The sequence below is a fragment of the Lissotriton vulgaris genome, chromosome 12 (assembly GCF_964263255.1).
Source record: "Lissotriton vulgaris chromosome 12, aLisVul1.2, whole genome shotgun sequence".
In the NCBI taxonomy this organism is placed as follows: Eukaryota; Metazoa; Chordata; class Amphibia; order Caudata; family Salamandridae; genus Lissotriton; species Lissotriton vulgaris.
The window spans coordinates 263,432,653-263,451,221 of record NC_141700.1 but is presented as its reverse complement, the minus strand read 5'-3'; the positions used below and the strand labels follow the sequence as shown (position 1 = coordinate 263,451,221).

The following is an 18,569-nucleotide window of genomic DNA, read 5'->3' as shown; positions in this document are numbered from 1 at the left end:
TTCTACATCTAGAATTGACTACATTTTTTTGAGTCCTCACCTTCTCCATAATCTAACTCATGCTGAAATTGGATCCATACTTATTTCAGATTAATCTCCTGTCTTTATTTATTTAGATCTCCTATCTGAGCCCTCCAAACCCCGTAGATGGCGCTTTAATAATTATCTACTCAAAGACCCCACTTTCATTGGGCACTTCAAGGATTGTCAGACTTTTTTCCTCTTTAATGCTAGTCCTGACATACTCTTTCACACCATTTGGGACTCTTTTAAAGAGACAGCCAGAGGATTTATCATCGACTATGTGGCTGTTAGGAAGAAACTATTTCTCAAGGAATCCGCTTCCTTACTGATTTTTTTTTTCAGAGTTTTAAATAGCGCAAACTTGACCCAAATCCGAATTGGGTATCGGAGCACTTTATATAGCACCAGTTACGTTACATGAGGACACACATTCATTTTTTGTTAAGCACAGGGAGATTAAGTTATGTGCCCAGAATCACACGAGGTTTTTGGCGTCATTACCGGTACTCGAACCCAGTTTCCGAGGTAGAGTGCCCTAGCCGTTAGGCCAACACCTCTCCCTCTTCCATTAAGCAACTTGAGCATACCTATTTTTCTTCTAATGATAATGATACTCCTAAAAAATTAGTCCAAGCAAAATTGAATTATAATAGGAAGTCGATGGAGGAAGCCTCTGGGACGTTACTAAAAATGAATTCCAAATCTTATGGTGGTCGTATTAGGGCTTGTCCAACGGTGTCTCTTCTGCAGTTGAGGTGCCAGTCCTCTTGCAAAGGAATGGAAGAGTGCCATTTGCTGTGGTTTACAGCAGGGCAACTGAACTCGGATCATTGGGAGAGGCCAGATTAGAGCTTCATCAAAACTGTTCACACACCCACCTCCGAAATCAGTGGAAGACTGAAAAACCAGCCATAACCTGACTTCCCTATTGAACATGGGTGATTAGGTTGTTATACTCCTGATATGGTTAAATATTTTTGTGAGAGGCTATCATGTCCTTACAAATAGAGCTAACCTTCTCCATAAAGGAAACCAAATGGTCACAAACTGCTTTGGAAGGTGTGACCTCTGATGTGCCACTTGATGGAGACAGCAAGGTCCTCAAAGTTGAAGACATTTCTTCTGACGTGTTCTTTCCAAAAATAAAGTTAGAAGAAGTGATGACCATTATGGTCCCATGTAAGCAACATTTAAAATCTATAGCTTCAGTTCTGATAGCCAAACATACCTCCTCAGACTATCCTATGCTCTAGTTGCGCTATGTCTCGTCACAAAATGAAACCAGCATTTGCAATGCATTAGGTCTTGCATTTGCGAGAGTTAGAGCTATTGGCATTGTAAATGAAAATGTATTTTATAGTTATGAGTTTTGGTTAGAGTGTAGTGGATGTGTGTGGAGTGGAACTATGTGGGTTATTTTTGAAATGTTAGTTGTGCAATTGTGTGGAGAGTAGTTATAAACTGTGTAGTGGAATTATGTGGTATAATGAATGGATGGGGTGAGATCTATATAGAATAGCTAGAAAGCAAAGTAGAGAGGGATACGTAGTATGATTGGAAGTGGTGAATGACTTTGGCATCTATGTGAATGCGGCGCAGAAGTGAAGATAGAACGTCCAAGTATATATCCAAAAGATGAATTGGTGCAGCTGCCTTGGTGGCCGTAGAGGGGTGGCTTAACACTGAGACGGCTCCTGCCTGAGGGCACAGAGAGAGAACAGAGGAACACTGACATTCTTCACAGAATTACCATGCCCATGCTGTTAATAGGATCTCTGCTAACATTATCGGGAACAATTTAATAAGAGCCCCGGCAACACTAAATATACAAATTAAGTAAAGTACAGGCAACCATAAGAAAGCAAGTATTTAATTTTAATTGATTCAATAAATAGCTGTGTTTTAGCCTTTAAAGCACGACTCCTGCCCATTTCTACAGTGTCTGGGCTAAATGTTAAGCAAGCTAACCATAAATAAAGTATGCTATGTAAACCTGCAACTTAATAAGTGTCCTAGCATTAGATGTGTTACAAATTAAGCACTAGGAAAAGATCTGTTAATGAGACGTTTCAGGGAGTGCAGCAATTTAATTAGTCTCTATCCGCTGTGCTGGTGCTTAAAATGCAAATTACCACTGTTTGGCAGGCCCCTCTGACCTCTGTTAACATTCTAGTGCACATTTTTAACGCTTCAACCCCGTCATAACAAATAGAAACAAACAAGAATTATGCTAAAACAAAGCTTTACAAAAAGACTCTAGACTTTACACGTGAGCAGTGTTTAGGTTCACTGCTTTTAAAATAGGCACCATTGTCCTCCAATTGCGTCGAACAAGACTGTTTGCGGTCCCCTCTGTCCTCTGTCATGGTGTCATTGCACCTGCTGCACCACTGATGCATACGCCCACATTTAAGCTATGTGTCCTGGTGCCACTACACCTGCTGCACCACTAATGCATACACCTTAATATGAAGTATGAACCATGCCCATGCTGTTAATAGGATCTCTGCTAACATTCAGGTGCACATTTTAATAGGAGCCTCGGCAACTTTGCAGCATTAATGATAGAAAAAGAAATTAAGATAGACAGTTAGCAGTTGCGGACACCGAAGCTGGGTGGCAGTAGCCATGATAACGGTGGCGGCACAACAAACGTGCATGAAACACTGCTATGCAAGGACGGGTAGCAAACAGCATCAATTTAATCGGTCTCTATCCGTTGTGCTGATTCTTAAAATGCACATCTGCACTGTTTGAAGGACCCACAGTCTTGATGTCACTGCACCTGCTGCACCACTAATGCATACGCCTAAATCTAAAGTGTGAACCATGCCCATGCTGTTGATAGGATCTATGCTAACATTTCTGGGAACAATTTAATAAGAGCCCCGGCAACATTAAAAAACACATCAAGTACAGTAAAGGCAGCTGTAAAAAAAGCTAGTATTCAATATAAATGTATTCAATAAATAGCTATGTTTTAGCCTTTTAAGCACACCTCCTGCCAATTCCTAGAGTTTCTGAGCTAAACGTTAAGCAAGCTAACCATAAATAAACCATGCTATATAAACCTGCGACTTAATAAAAGCCCTAGCATTCGATGTGTTCCAAATTAAGCACTAGGAAAGGATCTGTTAATGAGGAGTGCAGTAATTTAATTAGTCTCTATCCATTGTGCTGGTGCTTAAAATGCAAATTTCCACTGTTTGGCAGGCCCCTCTGTCCTGTGCTTCTTGGTGTCACTGCACCTACTGCACAACTAATGCATACGTATACATCTGAGTCCGAACCATGCCCCTGGTGTTAATAGGATCTCTGCTAACATTCTAGTGCACATTGTCAAGCCTTCAACCCCGTCATAAAATCAAAGAAGCACTGTGCTAGAGCAAAGAGTTACAGACAAGCTCGTGGCTATACATGTAGGCAGTGTTTAGGTTCATTGCTTTCAAAATGTGTACGTGTCCCCTGCCCGCATCCGTACAAGGTGCGCGCAGCCAATTAGACATATCCCGTGAACTTTAAATGGTTCATACATTTAGCGAGGACTCCAGTCCCAGAAGACTTTGTAAAATGCCGGCAAATAAAATCAAGCAATCACCGTACTAAAAAAAAAAGCACCGACCATGGACACTGCAACAGCAGCATTTGCAGTTTTAGGTTCAAAACAACATTGCCTCCATGTTTGCATAGTTTGAATCGCACTGTAAAATAATTTAACCGCCCAAAATACACTGTAAAAAGCTGCCTTCTTATAAGAGCCCCAGCACCACTATAGCTACAAATTAAGCACTATAAAAGCAGGTGAAATAAAGCCAGTATTTGGTTGTTGTTTAACACAATATTATTACAATATGTTAGTTTAAATCAAGCCACATTGTGTATACTTTATCTGCTTTCTGTAACATTAACTAACAGAAGGAATATCAGCCATAAAGCTGCATACACTACGTTAACCTGCCAAATAATAAAAACGCAGGCACTTTTTTGGGTTTAAAAAAACACCACTAATAAAAAAAAACTGGAGCTACGTATTTAAATGTACACAAAAATAAAAGTGGTACCTTTTTTTTAAAAACAAATGTTTTAGGCAATACGGTTTAAACTTTTTATAAAATTAATTTGCGTACACGTTTATTTTGTAACTGAAATAACATATTTTAACGTATTAACATTAAATTCGGATGAAGCACACAGACCGAAAGTCTGCTATAGTGTGAAACAACAATATGTTTTCACCATTTGGAAAGGAAACCAGACCAAGCTAATTAAGTGTGTTAAGCCTTGCAGTAAAGATTGTAATCTATTGGCGCTCATCATCTGTGAAATGCAAATGAACTATCAGCAGGATGCTAAGCTCCTAAAAAAAAAAGAAATGGTAGTCCACTGGAAAGTATGGGGTAAAAACACAACATCCCCTTCGCATTTGCATACTTTTGAATGCACGCGAAATGCTATTACCTTGTTGTAGTCGATAAATAAGAATAGTTTAACAAAAACTACGGACCCAGGAGACTCCGTCAAATAACTGAAAATAAAACCAAGCAAGCAGTGTGCTAAAAATGAAAGCACTGCAACCATGTATGTTAAAACACTAGCATTACTTACAATAATATTGTTTTGTGCAGATAAACGTGTAATTATAAATCAAAAGTTAGTAGCTAACTTACAAACCAAAAACAAAACCTACATGCTGCTTATAATATAAAAAGCATTGAAAGCTGCTGGATGATGAAACCCTGCACCACCTTTAATACAAATTAAGCACTATAAAAGGGGCAACACAAACAACATGCTGCTAATATATAAGAAAAAGTGTAGCTTTGCACAGCAAGTTCACATATGCTAATAAGGCAGCGCAGTGGGCTTACGGCCACTTTGAGAAGCAGATTATATGTTAATAAAAAGAAAATCAAGCCTGCTTTTTACAAATTAGAAACAGGTTTAAAACAAGATGTGTCGACCAGGCCAGTGCCAGGAGTTTCTGGGTGCTGAGTGCATGGGGTGGGGTCTACCCCCAACACAAAACGGCTCTTGTTTCTAATCATCCCTTTGTGTTCAGATATTAAGAGGTGATTGTATACGGGAGGGGGGAAGGAACAAGGTGTGTGCATTTCAATGGGCCAAACTCTAAGCCCACAAAGCTCTCCTGGGCAGGAGGCCCCCTCAGAACACCTGCCAGTTAATGAAGTTCAGGAATCAGCCTCATACTTCGGCATATGAATGAGGCCGCGCGCCCCGCCCCCAGCAGGGGGTCCCACAGAAGCTATACATTCCCTCCTCCTGTCACTGGCAATCAGGGCTCATCACAAGTCCCCGGGGGCTCGCCCAGGTCCAGCGTCCCAGGGAGGCTTTACTTGCAAATGTCCCAGAAGCAGCTCTCTGCTGGGGGGGGCCCTGAAGCCTGAAGATGGTGTTCGGGTCAAGAGGCCTGAAAATGGGGGTGGGAGTGATAATTTGCAGTTCACCCACAGGTTAAGGGTTCTTTTTCCCATAATCCCCCCAGCAGTGTTTAACGGTGTTTAATCTGGCAACAGCCGGTTTGTGTTCCACAGCGCCACAAAGCTGCAGCCCGCACAGTCCAGTAAAACTATATACAAGTTCTTTCAGTTGCACAAAACCACCAATGCGCCAGCCCGTCGTTCACTTCTTATTTTACCATGTCTGGGGCCCTTCTTCCTTTTAGCGCTTCAAAGAGCCTGTCCTCGAATCATAGCTGCCTCAACCTTTTCTCATTGCACTCATCCACAGAAACGAGCAGGCGTCTGGAGTCGTTTAGAACAGTTTCAACTCCTTGCAAAAACAGAAGACTCCGAGACATTACATGCGGCATAGACATCCACCCGGAAGTAGTTGCCTCAAATATATTTTGCACCACTTTTGCGTAATTTGCATCATACTAATTCGCCGGAGTTAAATATTTCATGGTTTAGCGCAGCGCCAACATGAATCAATTTGATTTCACAGCCCTAATTCTACAAACAAATCAACACAACATAATGTATTAGCCTGGAACCAGTGGCGGTGCGGTGAATGGGCTGTAGTAGCGTGGAGGCTGTATTACTGCGGGCCGTCAGGGTGGACCTTGGGTCGGCACTGCAGTTCTGGCTGTAGTAGTCGAGGGCTGAGGATAAAGTTCAGTAGATCTTGTGACTTGGGTAGTAATTCAGGAAGGTGGGCACCAGTCGAGTGAATCTAACCTCAGACACTGTTCAGTGCTTGTCTCTGAGGGCCAGCTCTCTCACACGACTGCCGCCTGTCTCTGACTGCCACAGGATCAGATACGAGCTCTGGGACCCTTGGGCCAGCTGGGGGCGAGTGGCTGCCAGGGGGAGAGATTCACTTGCTAGAGTGAGCAGCTCCAGGAGCAATAATTGCTACCATATGGCGCCGCGCGCTCCCGCAAGTGAATCTCCTCATGTGTACGCGTGAAGGCAATGGAACGCGTGCACATGTTTGGCTGAAAAGCCAAAGCGATCGGAAAAGGTCTTTTTGCCTTTGCATCGCATGCGCGCTGCACAGGCAAGACCTAAAAAGGACCCCATTAACTGAATAGGAAAATGAAGAGGGATAATCCATCTTTCAGGACTATCTTTCATCTCTAATAATGGACAGAGCTGTGATACAGACAAACACCATATCTTTAAGGTACTACCTTAATGCGTGGCGAAACACAAGCACCAGATTTCTCTCTTCCTCTCTTGTCAATGGAATCTTAGAGGATCTGAGAACGTTTTATAGTAGCGGTTCTTAATTTTGGTATTCTGTGGATCTCCACTAAATTCCTACTGGAAGCCAGGGTCCCCTGCCTTAACAAGTTCTGCAATTTGATCTTCAAAATGATGCACAAAAATACAGAAATAGGTACATGTCAAACAAAAACACAAGTTATGAAATATTGTATTTAATTTTCAAAACAAATGTGAATATTGAAATTTTAATGGATGAGCAAGCAGAATTTTGGAGCAGAAGTCACGGGTACAGTACATTTAGATGCATGGTATGTTATGAAATTAAGATACAGAATCAATCAGAGCAGAAATAAAATATGGTAGAAAGATCTAACATTGGGGGTAAAATGTGTGCTCAGCATGTATTCACATTTGGGGGACTCTACTGAGGTGCAAAATATCAACATGAGTATGGAAAACATTTAGGAGCACAAATAATACTTGGGTACAAAATCACTTTTTAGTGCAAAGTAAGAAGCATTTTCTGTTCTATTCAGAAGCAACTTTGCGCTGAGGTGCAGAATCACACTTGCAATATGAGCAGGTTTTTTATGGAATATGAGCAGGTTTTTTATAGATACTTGGGAGCATAAATCATCTTGAGATGTCAGACTACATTTTATTGCAAAATCACCACTGGTGCAGCATCAATATAAGTGTTTTAAACACTTTTACAAGCACAAATGTGGATCCATGGTATTAAATGGACCATTTGCTTTCCCAGCAAAGCAGTTCAATGGGCAGCACTCTTTAGGCAGGCAGGCTAACGCACCGAATAGGCAATTTCTTCAAGTGAAACCGAAATGCTCCGCTGTCCTGATGGAAAATATGAATGCCAGGTCTCCAAACCGGTCCTGGAGGGCCGGATCCATGCCAGATGTTTAAAATAACTACATGTATCTCAATGGGGATATCCAAAAAATCTGGCATGGATCCGGCCCTCCAGGACCGGTTTGGAGACCCCTGAATGAGAGTGACACTTTATTCTAGCATTGACTTGAAGAATCAAACCCAGATTAACCAGTGGCTCAAGGGGCTGGACCCATTGCATTTCTGTTTATATTGTTGGTGTTGATGCCATGAGCTCTGGTAGATATCTCATTAAACTGGCCTCCAAGACATTAATGGTGCTTTAAAATGTAATACCGACACCTACAAAAAAGAAGTATTACGCTGCCTGCATCACAGCTTGCCAGCAAATAACTTTTTTGATGAAAATGTTTCAAGCAGATCTCCAAACTTCATGCTTTCCTTCCAACACATCTCACTTAGGCCGAGTTATAGGCAATGCTCCGTCAAAACTGCACTTTGAAGGTTCTACCTGGAACCTGATACAAATGTGAGTTTGCATGGCCCTGTCACTGGTTGGAAGCACTATATATACTCTTCAGTACAATTCTACGATATGTTACCTGGTTGCCTTTGACAATTGCATTCCTGTGGGCTACTCCTTTGTCAATCGCAAGTGGACTCTACAGAGAACACAATTTAATACGATTCTGCAGTATTTACTACAAAGCAAAGGGGGGGCATGGTTTTAGGAAGACCTTTATTCTTAAATTTGCAGTTAGCATTCCATGTACAGGTCATGCAGCAGTACCGGGGTGAGGTGTATGCACAGTCTGGATAAAGACAGTAAAAGTGTACACATAATCCAAGTCCAGCTAAACTGCACTGTATGTAGGTTCTATCACTGTTTTTGAATGCAGGTATTATACCTCGACTGAAAGACGGACTTGAAAAAACCACATGGTTGTAGAATGAGAAAGGGACATGGAGTATATCCCATTTACATTCTGCCCAAAGTGCCACCACAAATATTCACAGAAGGACACACACAAGATCTGTAACTTCTGTCTCCTTAAAGACCACAGTCCTGAGGACTGGGCAGCATGCAGAGAGTTCCTACCCAAGGCCACCAGGGCAAGGCAGAAGCAGAGGTTGGGCACACTAGGCAATAGCATTGCCACAGCGAAAGCAGGAAACGGAGGAGGCCAAAAGGGGAAAAGTCGGAGTTTGAGGAGATCGGCGAGAGCCAAACCGGCAAGTCTCACAAGAAAGTGGCGAAAAAGGACCACAGACTAAAGTTAACCCCTTACAGGCAAGAAACAGTTAAGCCGAAGGCCTTGGACTCAAAGAAACCCTCTATGACGGCAAAATCATTGATCCCGAAGTGCAGAGTGATGCCCAAGGAGCCACACAGGTCTAAGACAATGGACACCAATGGAGGCAAACCCTTGAAACCTGAGAGGATCAAAGGCATGGGAGTGAGATGACGAAAGCCAGCTCAATGTCATCTTCAAAGACAAGACCCATGACTCTGTTGAAGAGCCACTCGGCGGCAAAGCTGAAAACTGCTGAGGCATCCAACCTCAACGTCGAAAAGTTCCTCCACACTGATGTTGAAACAGAGACGAAGCAGAGATTGACGATCAAAGAAAATTGCTTGAGGTAGATAGGAAAAGAAAGCCTCTTGAGGCTGGACTCTAAGCCCTAATATAAAAGAATAGGGAATTCAGTGACTAACTGCAGGGATACAGGATTCCACTGAAGAGGCAGGTGGAAGTTGAGGAAACACGGGAGCTGAAGCAACCCACTACCTCATAGATTTAGGATGAGTTAGATGAGGAGTTTGTCGACTTGGAGGAGGAACAGCAAGAAGGCCTCTCGCACATAGGAGAATCAACAGATTACTGGCAAGACCTGTACACACACCGACCAGATGAAGGGGTGGAATTTTATCCATGAAAACCATCACCTCCAAACGATATCACTGCGAACATCGCCGTAGTATAGAGGACTGCAGGCACCTACGGATTACAAATGGAAGAAGAAGAATCTGAAGCATGCTTCATCCATCCTGGATGGCACTGTTACTGGAACAAAAAAGAAACCAGGGCAGAGAGGTTTTTAATGAGCCAGTTGTGACTAAATGATATTAGGTTTGGAGGGGCACAGCGAATTTGAAGTGCTATGATTTCGAAAAGATAAAGATGAAGGTAATATAAGTTCGTGTGCACTCGTGGGTCGTGTTTCCGTCGGAGCACGTTTAATTAATGGTAAGCCGTGTAAGCATCGTGATGCAAATACATCCCCAATGGAGGCACAACGGTAGAGTTCAAACAATGATTCAAAGAGAGTTGATGTCAGTTTGAAGAAGTTTAATCTTGAGTCATGAAATTTAACCCATAGATATTATATTCATATCATGTTTTGATTTAGAAACGAGTAGAACTGAGAGGGGAACGCCTCCGATGCATTTCGGGCTGGTAGCCCTTTATCAAGGAGCGCTGAAAGGGAGACAAAGAGTGCCGTGAGGGCAGAGATCTAACTTGAGAGGTAACCGTTAAATGTTATCAGTGCCGATCAATGGTGTGGGCAGAGTAAAAATGAGGGATGGTGAGAGGAGTGAATGGGTCCCTTTCAGCGCTCCTTGATAAAGGGCTACCAGCCCGAAATGCATCGGAGGCGTTCCCCTCTCAGTTCTACTCGTTTCTAAATCAAAACATGATATGAATATAATATCGATGGATTAAATTTCATGACTCAAGATTAAACTTCTTCAAACTGACATCAACTCTATTTGAATCATTGTTTGAACTCTACCGTTGTGCCTCCATTGGGGATGTATTTGCATCACGATGCTTACACGGCTTACCAGTTGTGACTAAGGCAGTAACCACAAGGGTTGAGAGGAAGTACAGTTTCTCATCAAGAGACCCGCCTTACATCAGTGGACATGTACCAGATTCCCTCATCATGGCAATGACACGGAAAAGAACAAATACACCCACATCTACAGGACCACCTCCAGACAAGCGGAGCAGGAAAATAGACATGGTTGGAAGAAAATGGAAAGGTCAGCAGAAACACAGTGGGGGATATCCAACTCCAGCATCATACTAAATAGGTATGCTCATCAACAGTGGGATGAGATGGAGAAGTTGAGGGAGCACCTCCCGGAAGAATTCAAAAATAAATAAATGCAGTGTTGCAGTAAGGCAAGACCAAGGCCAATACAGCCATGAAATCTGCCCTAGATGCGGCAGACACAGCCCAAAGACTGCTCTGCACGGCCACAACATTGCACAGGCATGCTTGGCTGAGAGTCTTAGGATTTAAGCAAGAAGTCCATTCAGCCATCATCCATATGCCTTTTACAGGAGACAGACAGTCTATTTGGAGAGGTAATAGACGGAGCGCTTCAGCACATGGAAAAGGACAGTGAAACCGCCAAAGCAATGTGGAGGCTCTTCAATAGAAGGGACACTTTTGGGGAAGCGTGACCCAGTAAAAGAGGGAAACTTCAGCCAAGAGAACCATGCAACCACACACATCCCACACACACTTCAGCAGCCAGTGAAGTGAGCCCACCACCCCTCCATAATGTCAGTAGCGCTGAACTCAATCCTTTCACTGACGCAGAAGAGGCGGAATCACGAAATGGGGAAATCACACCACCAAGTGACTGCCCATAAGGAACCCTCCTGCACACGTTACCAGTAGGTGGAAGAATTTGAGGGTTCTTACAAGAATGGGGGAGAATTACCTCTGACAAATAAATACTAAATGTCATAAAATACGCCTATTGTATAGTTAACATAGTCAGCACCAACAACGCAACCAAGGTTAATTAAGATAAGACCGACAACTATGACTACAACAGGAAGTTGGTTATAGAATTAGTTCCCTAGGAACAAAGACTCACAGGAGTTTACTCAGTCTACTTCCTGTAACCGAAATCATACATAACTTTAAGACAAATACTATACTTGAGTTCATTAAAGAAATTCATAAAAACGCAAAATTTCAAGATACCAGCACTACAGAAAGTCATTCCCATGTTAGAGGAGGGAGCTTAGATGGCAACCACAGATCTCAGGGATGCCTACCTGCACATACCAGTAAACCAACATCACAGATAATTTCTCAGATTTTTAGTGAACAAGACACACTGCCAATTCGAAGTGTTACCATTCAAATAAAATCAGCACCATGATTGTTCATGAATTGCTTAGCTGTGATAGCAACACACCTAATGCGTCAAGGAATACACGTCTACCCATATTTAGACACCTTGCTGGTGAAAGCAAAGACAAGCAGTCCATGCAAAAAGAACCTCAACAAGGTGATTAAGATCTTACTCACACTATGTTTCTCCATCAACTACTAGAATTCATCATCGATCCTAGACAAAATTTAAACATTTCTGGGAGAAATCTTGATTCCCAAGTATCTAAGCTAGACCAGTGGAAAAGAGGATTGAAGTGATCATAGAGCTGTTACCATTAGGGGCAATGCCTGATGATTTGAGCAGTGGGGAAAAAGATGGATCCAGTGGCTTCCTTCATTCCTCTGATACTGCATGCAAGACTAAACATGAGATCAATACAAGAATGGGTCTAGCAGCAATGGTCACAGTCAAACTGGATTTGGGGCAATCTAGTGGTTGTTTCAGACAAGGTTGAGAGATGTTATGCTGGAATGGCAAAAAACCAACAGTAGGGAAACCATTCAAACTAGCAACTCCCTCGGTGACCATCACAACAGAGGCATCCCAAGTGCGATGGTAGGCTCACATGCGCAATTTGAGTGTTCGGGTATCTAGAAGCAGAAGCAGTGCAACATATACATGTGTTGGGGCTGAAAACATTTTTCTCTGGCACTGAAGGCCTTCCAGAAACGTGACAGGGAAGATGGTCTTAATTCAAATGCACAACACAATTCCAATGCACTACTTGAACAAACAAGGCAGGACAAGATTCTACCTGCTATCTACCCTGGCTCAGGACATATGGAGATGGATAGTAGCAAACACTGTATTAATACATCTACCAGGAAATAAAAACACGTAAGTAGACAGGCTAAGAAGGAAGGCAAACACCATACACATGTGCAAACTAAAACAAGAAGTATCCAGACAGATCTTTCAGATCTGGGGGACCCCACATGTATACCTTTGTGCAACACACAAGAAGGCGAAATGCCAAAACTTTGCATCCAGGTTCTACCACCTAGAGTCATAGGGGAATACCCTGTCAATAAATTGGTCAAGGAGATTTGCTAACTCCTTTCCACAGATTCCAATGATACCAAAGGTAATCCAAAAGTGCAGACCGGAACAAGTCAATCTGATCTCATTAGCGCATCAATTGGCTCGACAGACATGGTTCTCAGACCTCATAGAAATATCCCAAGGGCAGTACATACTACTCCCAGCACACCAAGACCTCTTAACAATACAAGAGAGACCAGTGTAGCTCCCAGAACCAAACACCCTCAACCTGGCAGCATAGCGCCAGAGGACCTAACATTTGGGCGGCTCATGTTTCCAAGAAGGGCGATGGAGATCTTAAATGAAGATAGGTGGACAACAAAAAGAAAATGTTACAGCCACAAATGGAAGCTAGCTCTTTATATGATATATGAAAATAGGATATATTGTGTAAAGAGTCCAGGGGGTTCCCTTATGAGTGAAAAGGGGGCTTGCTATGGCAATCACAAGGTGCTCTGTTTTGGGGTAGTGTGGTCGAACAGCCTTAGGCTTAACATAGAGCAGTGCAAGACATCTGAAAATACACACAATGGTCAGTAAATGAGAGACACGACTCAAAAAGGAGATCCACACCAATTTATAAAAATAGCATGTCTCATTATATATGTTTAGGCATCAGAAGAAAATCTCTCGGGGAAGGGCATTTGTAAATAGGAATATTTTTCAGTTCAAAAAGTCGACACAGTGCAGTTTCTAAATTCGGCAATATTAATCTATGAGAAGACAATCATAAGCGTTTTTTCGGTTCTTGTTAGCAACTTACGGGACGCTTCTCCGGGAGTTAAGATGTGTGGTGGGCAAAGTCCAAGGCAGCACCAGCAGAACACCACCAGCGGCTCTAGAGTGGCAGGGTGCAGAGATGCATGACATCGTGGAGAGCCCAATGTTATCAAATGGAGTTGTGATAGAAAGAGGCTGTAGGAGGGGACTGTGTGACCAGTCTGGTAAAGCCAAAAAATGACTTTGGTTCTTGCGATGTTTGGGGACAACTTTGGTCCTCTTCTCCTCAGGACGGAGCGTCCATGTGCAGAGGTTTTTTGGGTGTTGGGTTTCTGCATCCGGCAACACTGTTGAAAAGCAATGAGGCGATGCCCCTCGTGCCGTGGCGGAGGAGCAGCCAATGATATGACTGCTTCTTGTTGTCCCAGAATTCCTAAGTATGCCATCAAAAAGATGGCTACTTCAGAAAAATCGTGTCCACCTCAGATTAGCCTACCTTAGGGTTGGTACCAGCCTGGGGGTGGCACACCTACCTGACTAATTAATAATGTTCCTGCCTGTCCAGGTGCCAAAAGGGCTCTGCACAAGGGGGTCGGCTTCCTCTCTTGTGAGTGGGAGCCAGATTTGCATTTAAAAGGCGGCAGCTCTTTGAAGCTTGCTGACCTAGGAAGGCTAATTAGCAAGTCATCCTGTGGGAGGGGGTGTTATACCCTCCTCTCGACAGGCTTTTGTTCTGGGTCTCCTTAGAACAAACGCTATCATCTCAGGAGGTCAGAACAGTGTCTTGGGTGGCAGGCTGGCAGAAACTAGTCAGAGAGCACACCAGAGACTGGTAGGTTTTCAGCGGATACCTCTAAGGTGGTACATCTAGTACATCTATTGGTAAATCCAACACTGGACTCAGTGTGGGTTTGTCAATACAAGATATTTGATACCAAACATTCCTATTTTCAGTGAAGCCATCATGCAGCTAGGGAACTCTTTTTCAGCACATGTTTTAAAATGGCTTCCCTGTCCACTTGCTGTGGCAGTAATAAGACTGACCAGCAAGGGCATCGTTGCTCATGGAGGTATGCCCCCACATGTAATACTTAGCACCCTGCCTTAGGGCTGTGAGGCGTGCTGTAGGGGTGACTTTGAAATATTACATTCAGTGTTGGGAGACATGGCACACAGGGACGTGTGACAAGTTGTGCTTTCAATTTTATCTGCAACAAGAGACACATCATGCAATCTCAGCCTTGCATGTGCTTGGTGAGAGGTCCCTAAGGGTGGCACAAATTGTGCTGCTGCCCTTAGGGACCCTCTTTAGTACCTCAGGCCCGAGGTACCAGGGGTACCATTTACTAGGGACTTATAGAGAGGGCTAAAGATTTTGCCAATTAGGAGAAACAATTGTACTGTTTTGGGAAGGGCTTTGGCACTGGGGACCAGTTTAGGAGGAACCCAGTGCAATTCCAGTCAAAATCACATCAGTTACCAGGCAAAACATTGGGGTGACCATATCAAAAGGGCTTCTTTCCCACAGAAGAGGTTCCAACTATGGTGTAACTGTCCTGAGGAAAAGAGACTGGACATGGAAGGTCACAGTCATTAGATACCCTACACATCTTTTATGCCAACAGCTCTCAGACGCATGTATGAAGTCCACTTGGCAGCCATTGTAGCATGCACAAGATGCACACTGGGTAGACGTTTCTTTACCGCACCAGTGGGGATGCTTTTCTTAGAAGGAGTGAAGAAAATGGTACCCCCAAGAAGTGTGCCAATGCCTACATGGACCTTAAATGTGGTGCTTACACAATGGACGACTTCACCCTTGACCCAATGCGAGATGCACAACTGAGTTTCTAACCCTAAAAACTGCCTTCCTCTTTGCTATCACCTCGTTTAGGAGGGTAGGTGAAATACAAGCACCTCACTTACCACTCAAGAGCCATAGCTACTGATACACAGGACAAGGTAGTCATGAGAACAAACCCAAGATTCGCCCCTAAAGAGGTCTCAAAATTCCATGTTAACTAAGCGATTCACCTAATAGCCTTTTTTAACAGCCTAAAATGCAAGCAGAGAGAGCATTGCACTTGTTGGATTTACAAAGGGCGATTATGTACTATTTGGAGAAAACAAAGGACATCAGGAAAGGAGAACAGTTCTTTGTATCCTTCACACACGCTAGGAGAGGACTCCCAGTCACCAAGGGAACATTTGCAAGATTGTAAGTACAAGCAATACAATACTGTCATAAGGCAGGGGGAGTAACCCTTTCAGATAAGCCAAAGGCGCATTCAATGAGGAAAAAAGGAGCAACACTCACCTTCTTAGGCATCGTAGCATTCAAAGTCATTTGTGCAACGCCGACATGGTAATTATTACATACCTAAACAAAACACTGCTGCCATGAAAATTAAGATCAACAGAGAAGCAGAAGGGGAACAAAGAGTACTGAAACATTTGTTTGCAAATACACACTCCAAAGAACCTACCCAATTCACATAAAGGAAAACCGCTCTTTAAGCAGTTCACAGCATGTGATTCCAGAAAAGATTCCTGCAACAAAATGGTCGTTTACTGGTAGTAGTAGTTTTGCAGCTTGAAGATTTTTCTAGATTCATAGGTGATTCACTCACCTCCTACGGTAGAGGTGTATTTACAAACTGGACTCAAGAGAATACAACCAACCCCAAAAGAAAGAATCTGAAGATGGCGACTGCGTCAAGAGATTTCCGAACCATAAGTCTTGTGTCAGACCATCCGGGTTTTAAACCCAAATGGTCAACAATGACACTTACTGGGGGAAAAAAAGGGAGCGACTTTGGGGGACTTTTCAGAACTCAACCACTAGATGGTGGAATAATGCACAGCATGTGAAACCAGAAAATTCTTCAAGCTGCAAACCTACTCCTACTGGTAAGTAACCATTATGTTTCAATACTCGGCCTCACATACACACATAGTGTATGTTCTACAAGCATACTATACACGCTCACACACTTTCTACTAACACGGATGTCATTGCAATGGTCTGGGTTTTCAACATTACAGCAGAATTTTAAACAAAAGTAGCTAGTAGGCCACATACTAGCTGACACAGTTAAAAAGATATGCTTAACTAAACTTATAATACAACACAATATGCTGCCACCACCCATTATGTATAAGGACATTGGCCCTATGTCCAGTCTGAGGGTTCAATGGGTGTACCTCTCCAGGTCACAGGACAGGTCCTGGAACTAAATTGGAAAGGCCTAGGCCTCTGTACGTCCATCAAGTTAGTGTGATGCCAAAATAAGTCTGGATACCACACACCCTTATAGCATACAAGGAGCATTTCTATCCCAATAGAGGGTTACGTCCTCAGATACATCCAAAAAGCCTCCTCCCACTACATTCTAAAACCCTGCATGAAAATCTGACCTTGGCTTAACCTTTCAATTGTTTCTCTCGTCTTTCTTTTGAGTGACAGCCTCCTTGCCTCCCTCCTTCTCTCTTTGAAGACCGCCTACTTTAAGTCACATGCCTGTCTCCCTTCATCTCACTTATTGTATGTTTGCGAATTGCGAAGACTTAATGTCTTAGACCACAACGTCTCTGCCTTTGAAACCATACCAATTAACTTAACAATACCTCACATAGCCCCCACAAATGATCATACATAACTCCTAATAATCTAATATATCACAAAGAAACTGGAGGGAATCAATGGAATGATTTCATTGGCTGTGCAAGAATATTCCCAATAACCAATAAAAATAACTATTGCATTAAATGCTAACCTTGGGTTCCGGAGTAGCATATTAATTGCTGTAAAGCTCTTCAATGTCTAAGCGCTGTATAAATTTACATACAGTGCGATATCTAGGCACTACAACAGTGAGCAACACCTTTAAATAAAATTAAAACATTTGAACTAGGCTGCCTGTGTTTGAGTCTACAGCTTTCAGACAGAGGATATGTTCAGAGAAGAACTTCAGGGATTGGGTGATCATGTCCAGAGGCCATTACATCCTTATATTTAGATAAATGCTGTAACTTGACAAAGAACTTCAATCTTCAAAACAATTATGTACTTGGGGTATGGGCTCCTCCTTTGGAAACCTATTCCACTCTTTAGTTGTCTTCTTGTCCCAACAAGACACCTTTTTTTAGGAACCTGCATTTCTGTTGTTTTAATTGAAGGCTAGACTCCTTGGTACACTTTACGTTTAGGATTGTTAAAGTAAATAATTTTACTGATGATTTTGTAATTACCTTACCGTGTTGTTATATGGGTAAAAATGTTGTTACTGCTTTTGTGAATAGTAACCCATGAGTACTTGCACATCACCGTTTCTGGATTGAGTATACCTAGCTCTCACTTTGTCTTTCAGCTCTGGGACCTGACAATGGGCAAGATTTTGGCAGACTTTGCAGAACATACTGGACCGGTTAACATTGTGGAGTTCCATCCAAATGAATTTCTTCTCGCTTCTGGCAGCTCTGATAGGTAGAGACTGGGAGGAATCAACGTGAAGGGAAATGGGAAATGAGGGAAATAGTGATCCTTCTTAAGAACAATTAAGGGAAGGGATCTGTCGGAGTCTAGAGGGTACAAGTTTGAACCTGGGTGAATGGTGCCCAATGTATTATCAAATTCTTTGAAGTGATTCAAATGAGATGGAACCAGATGATGAGAAGAGTGTTTAGGTACTTTGTGTCCTCTACAAGACCACAAGATCATAACCATACATATTTTCACCATGTAAGTCTTGAATAACTTTCCATAAATTAATCTAGATGGGAATAGTTTGTGATTATCCTAAAAATCTGACATGTATCTAACAGTCCTGGGTGTATATTAGCTGCTTCTAGTTTAGGAAGTACTTAGAGCCCAGAGAGAAGAGAAATAAGGGCTTGAACCATTCTAGGAGGCACTGAAGTAGGTGGAGATGAGGAGTTGGTGCTTGAGACCACTGGTTGATTAGCAATCCTAGATGAAAAGGCAGTGTAACAATAAAAGTGAAATATTAAGACCTTGGTAAAACAAGAAGGAAGTGAAGGGG

The 18,569-nt window shown here is 42.7% G+C and overlaps 1 protein-coding gene across 3 annotated transcripts in view; it reads left to right on the top strand.

Moving 5' to 3' along the window:
- The window catches only part of KATNB1 (katanin regulatory subunit B1), a 633,244-nt gene that overhangs the window by 190,122 nt on the left and 424,553 nt on the right, over positions 1 to 18,569 (top strand). For all 3 annotated transcript variants that reach the window (XM_086945006.1, XM_086945005.1, XM_086945004.1), the window contains exon 10: positions 17,898 to 18,013. In XM_086945006.1, coding sequence (XP_086801132.1) covers positions 17,898 to 18,013 — 116 coding nt within the window. The remainder of the gene's footprint in view (positions 1 to 17,897; positions 18,014 to 18,569) is intronic.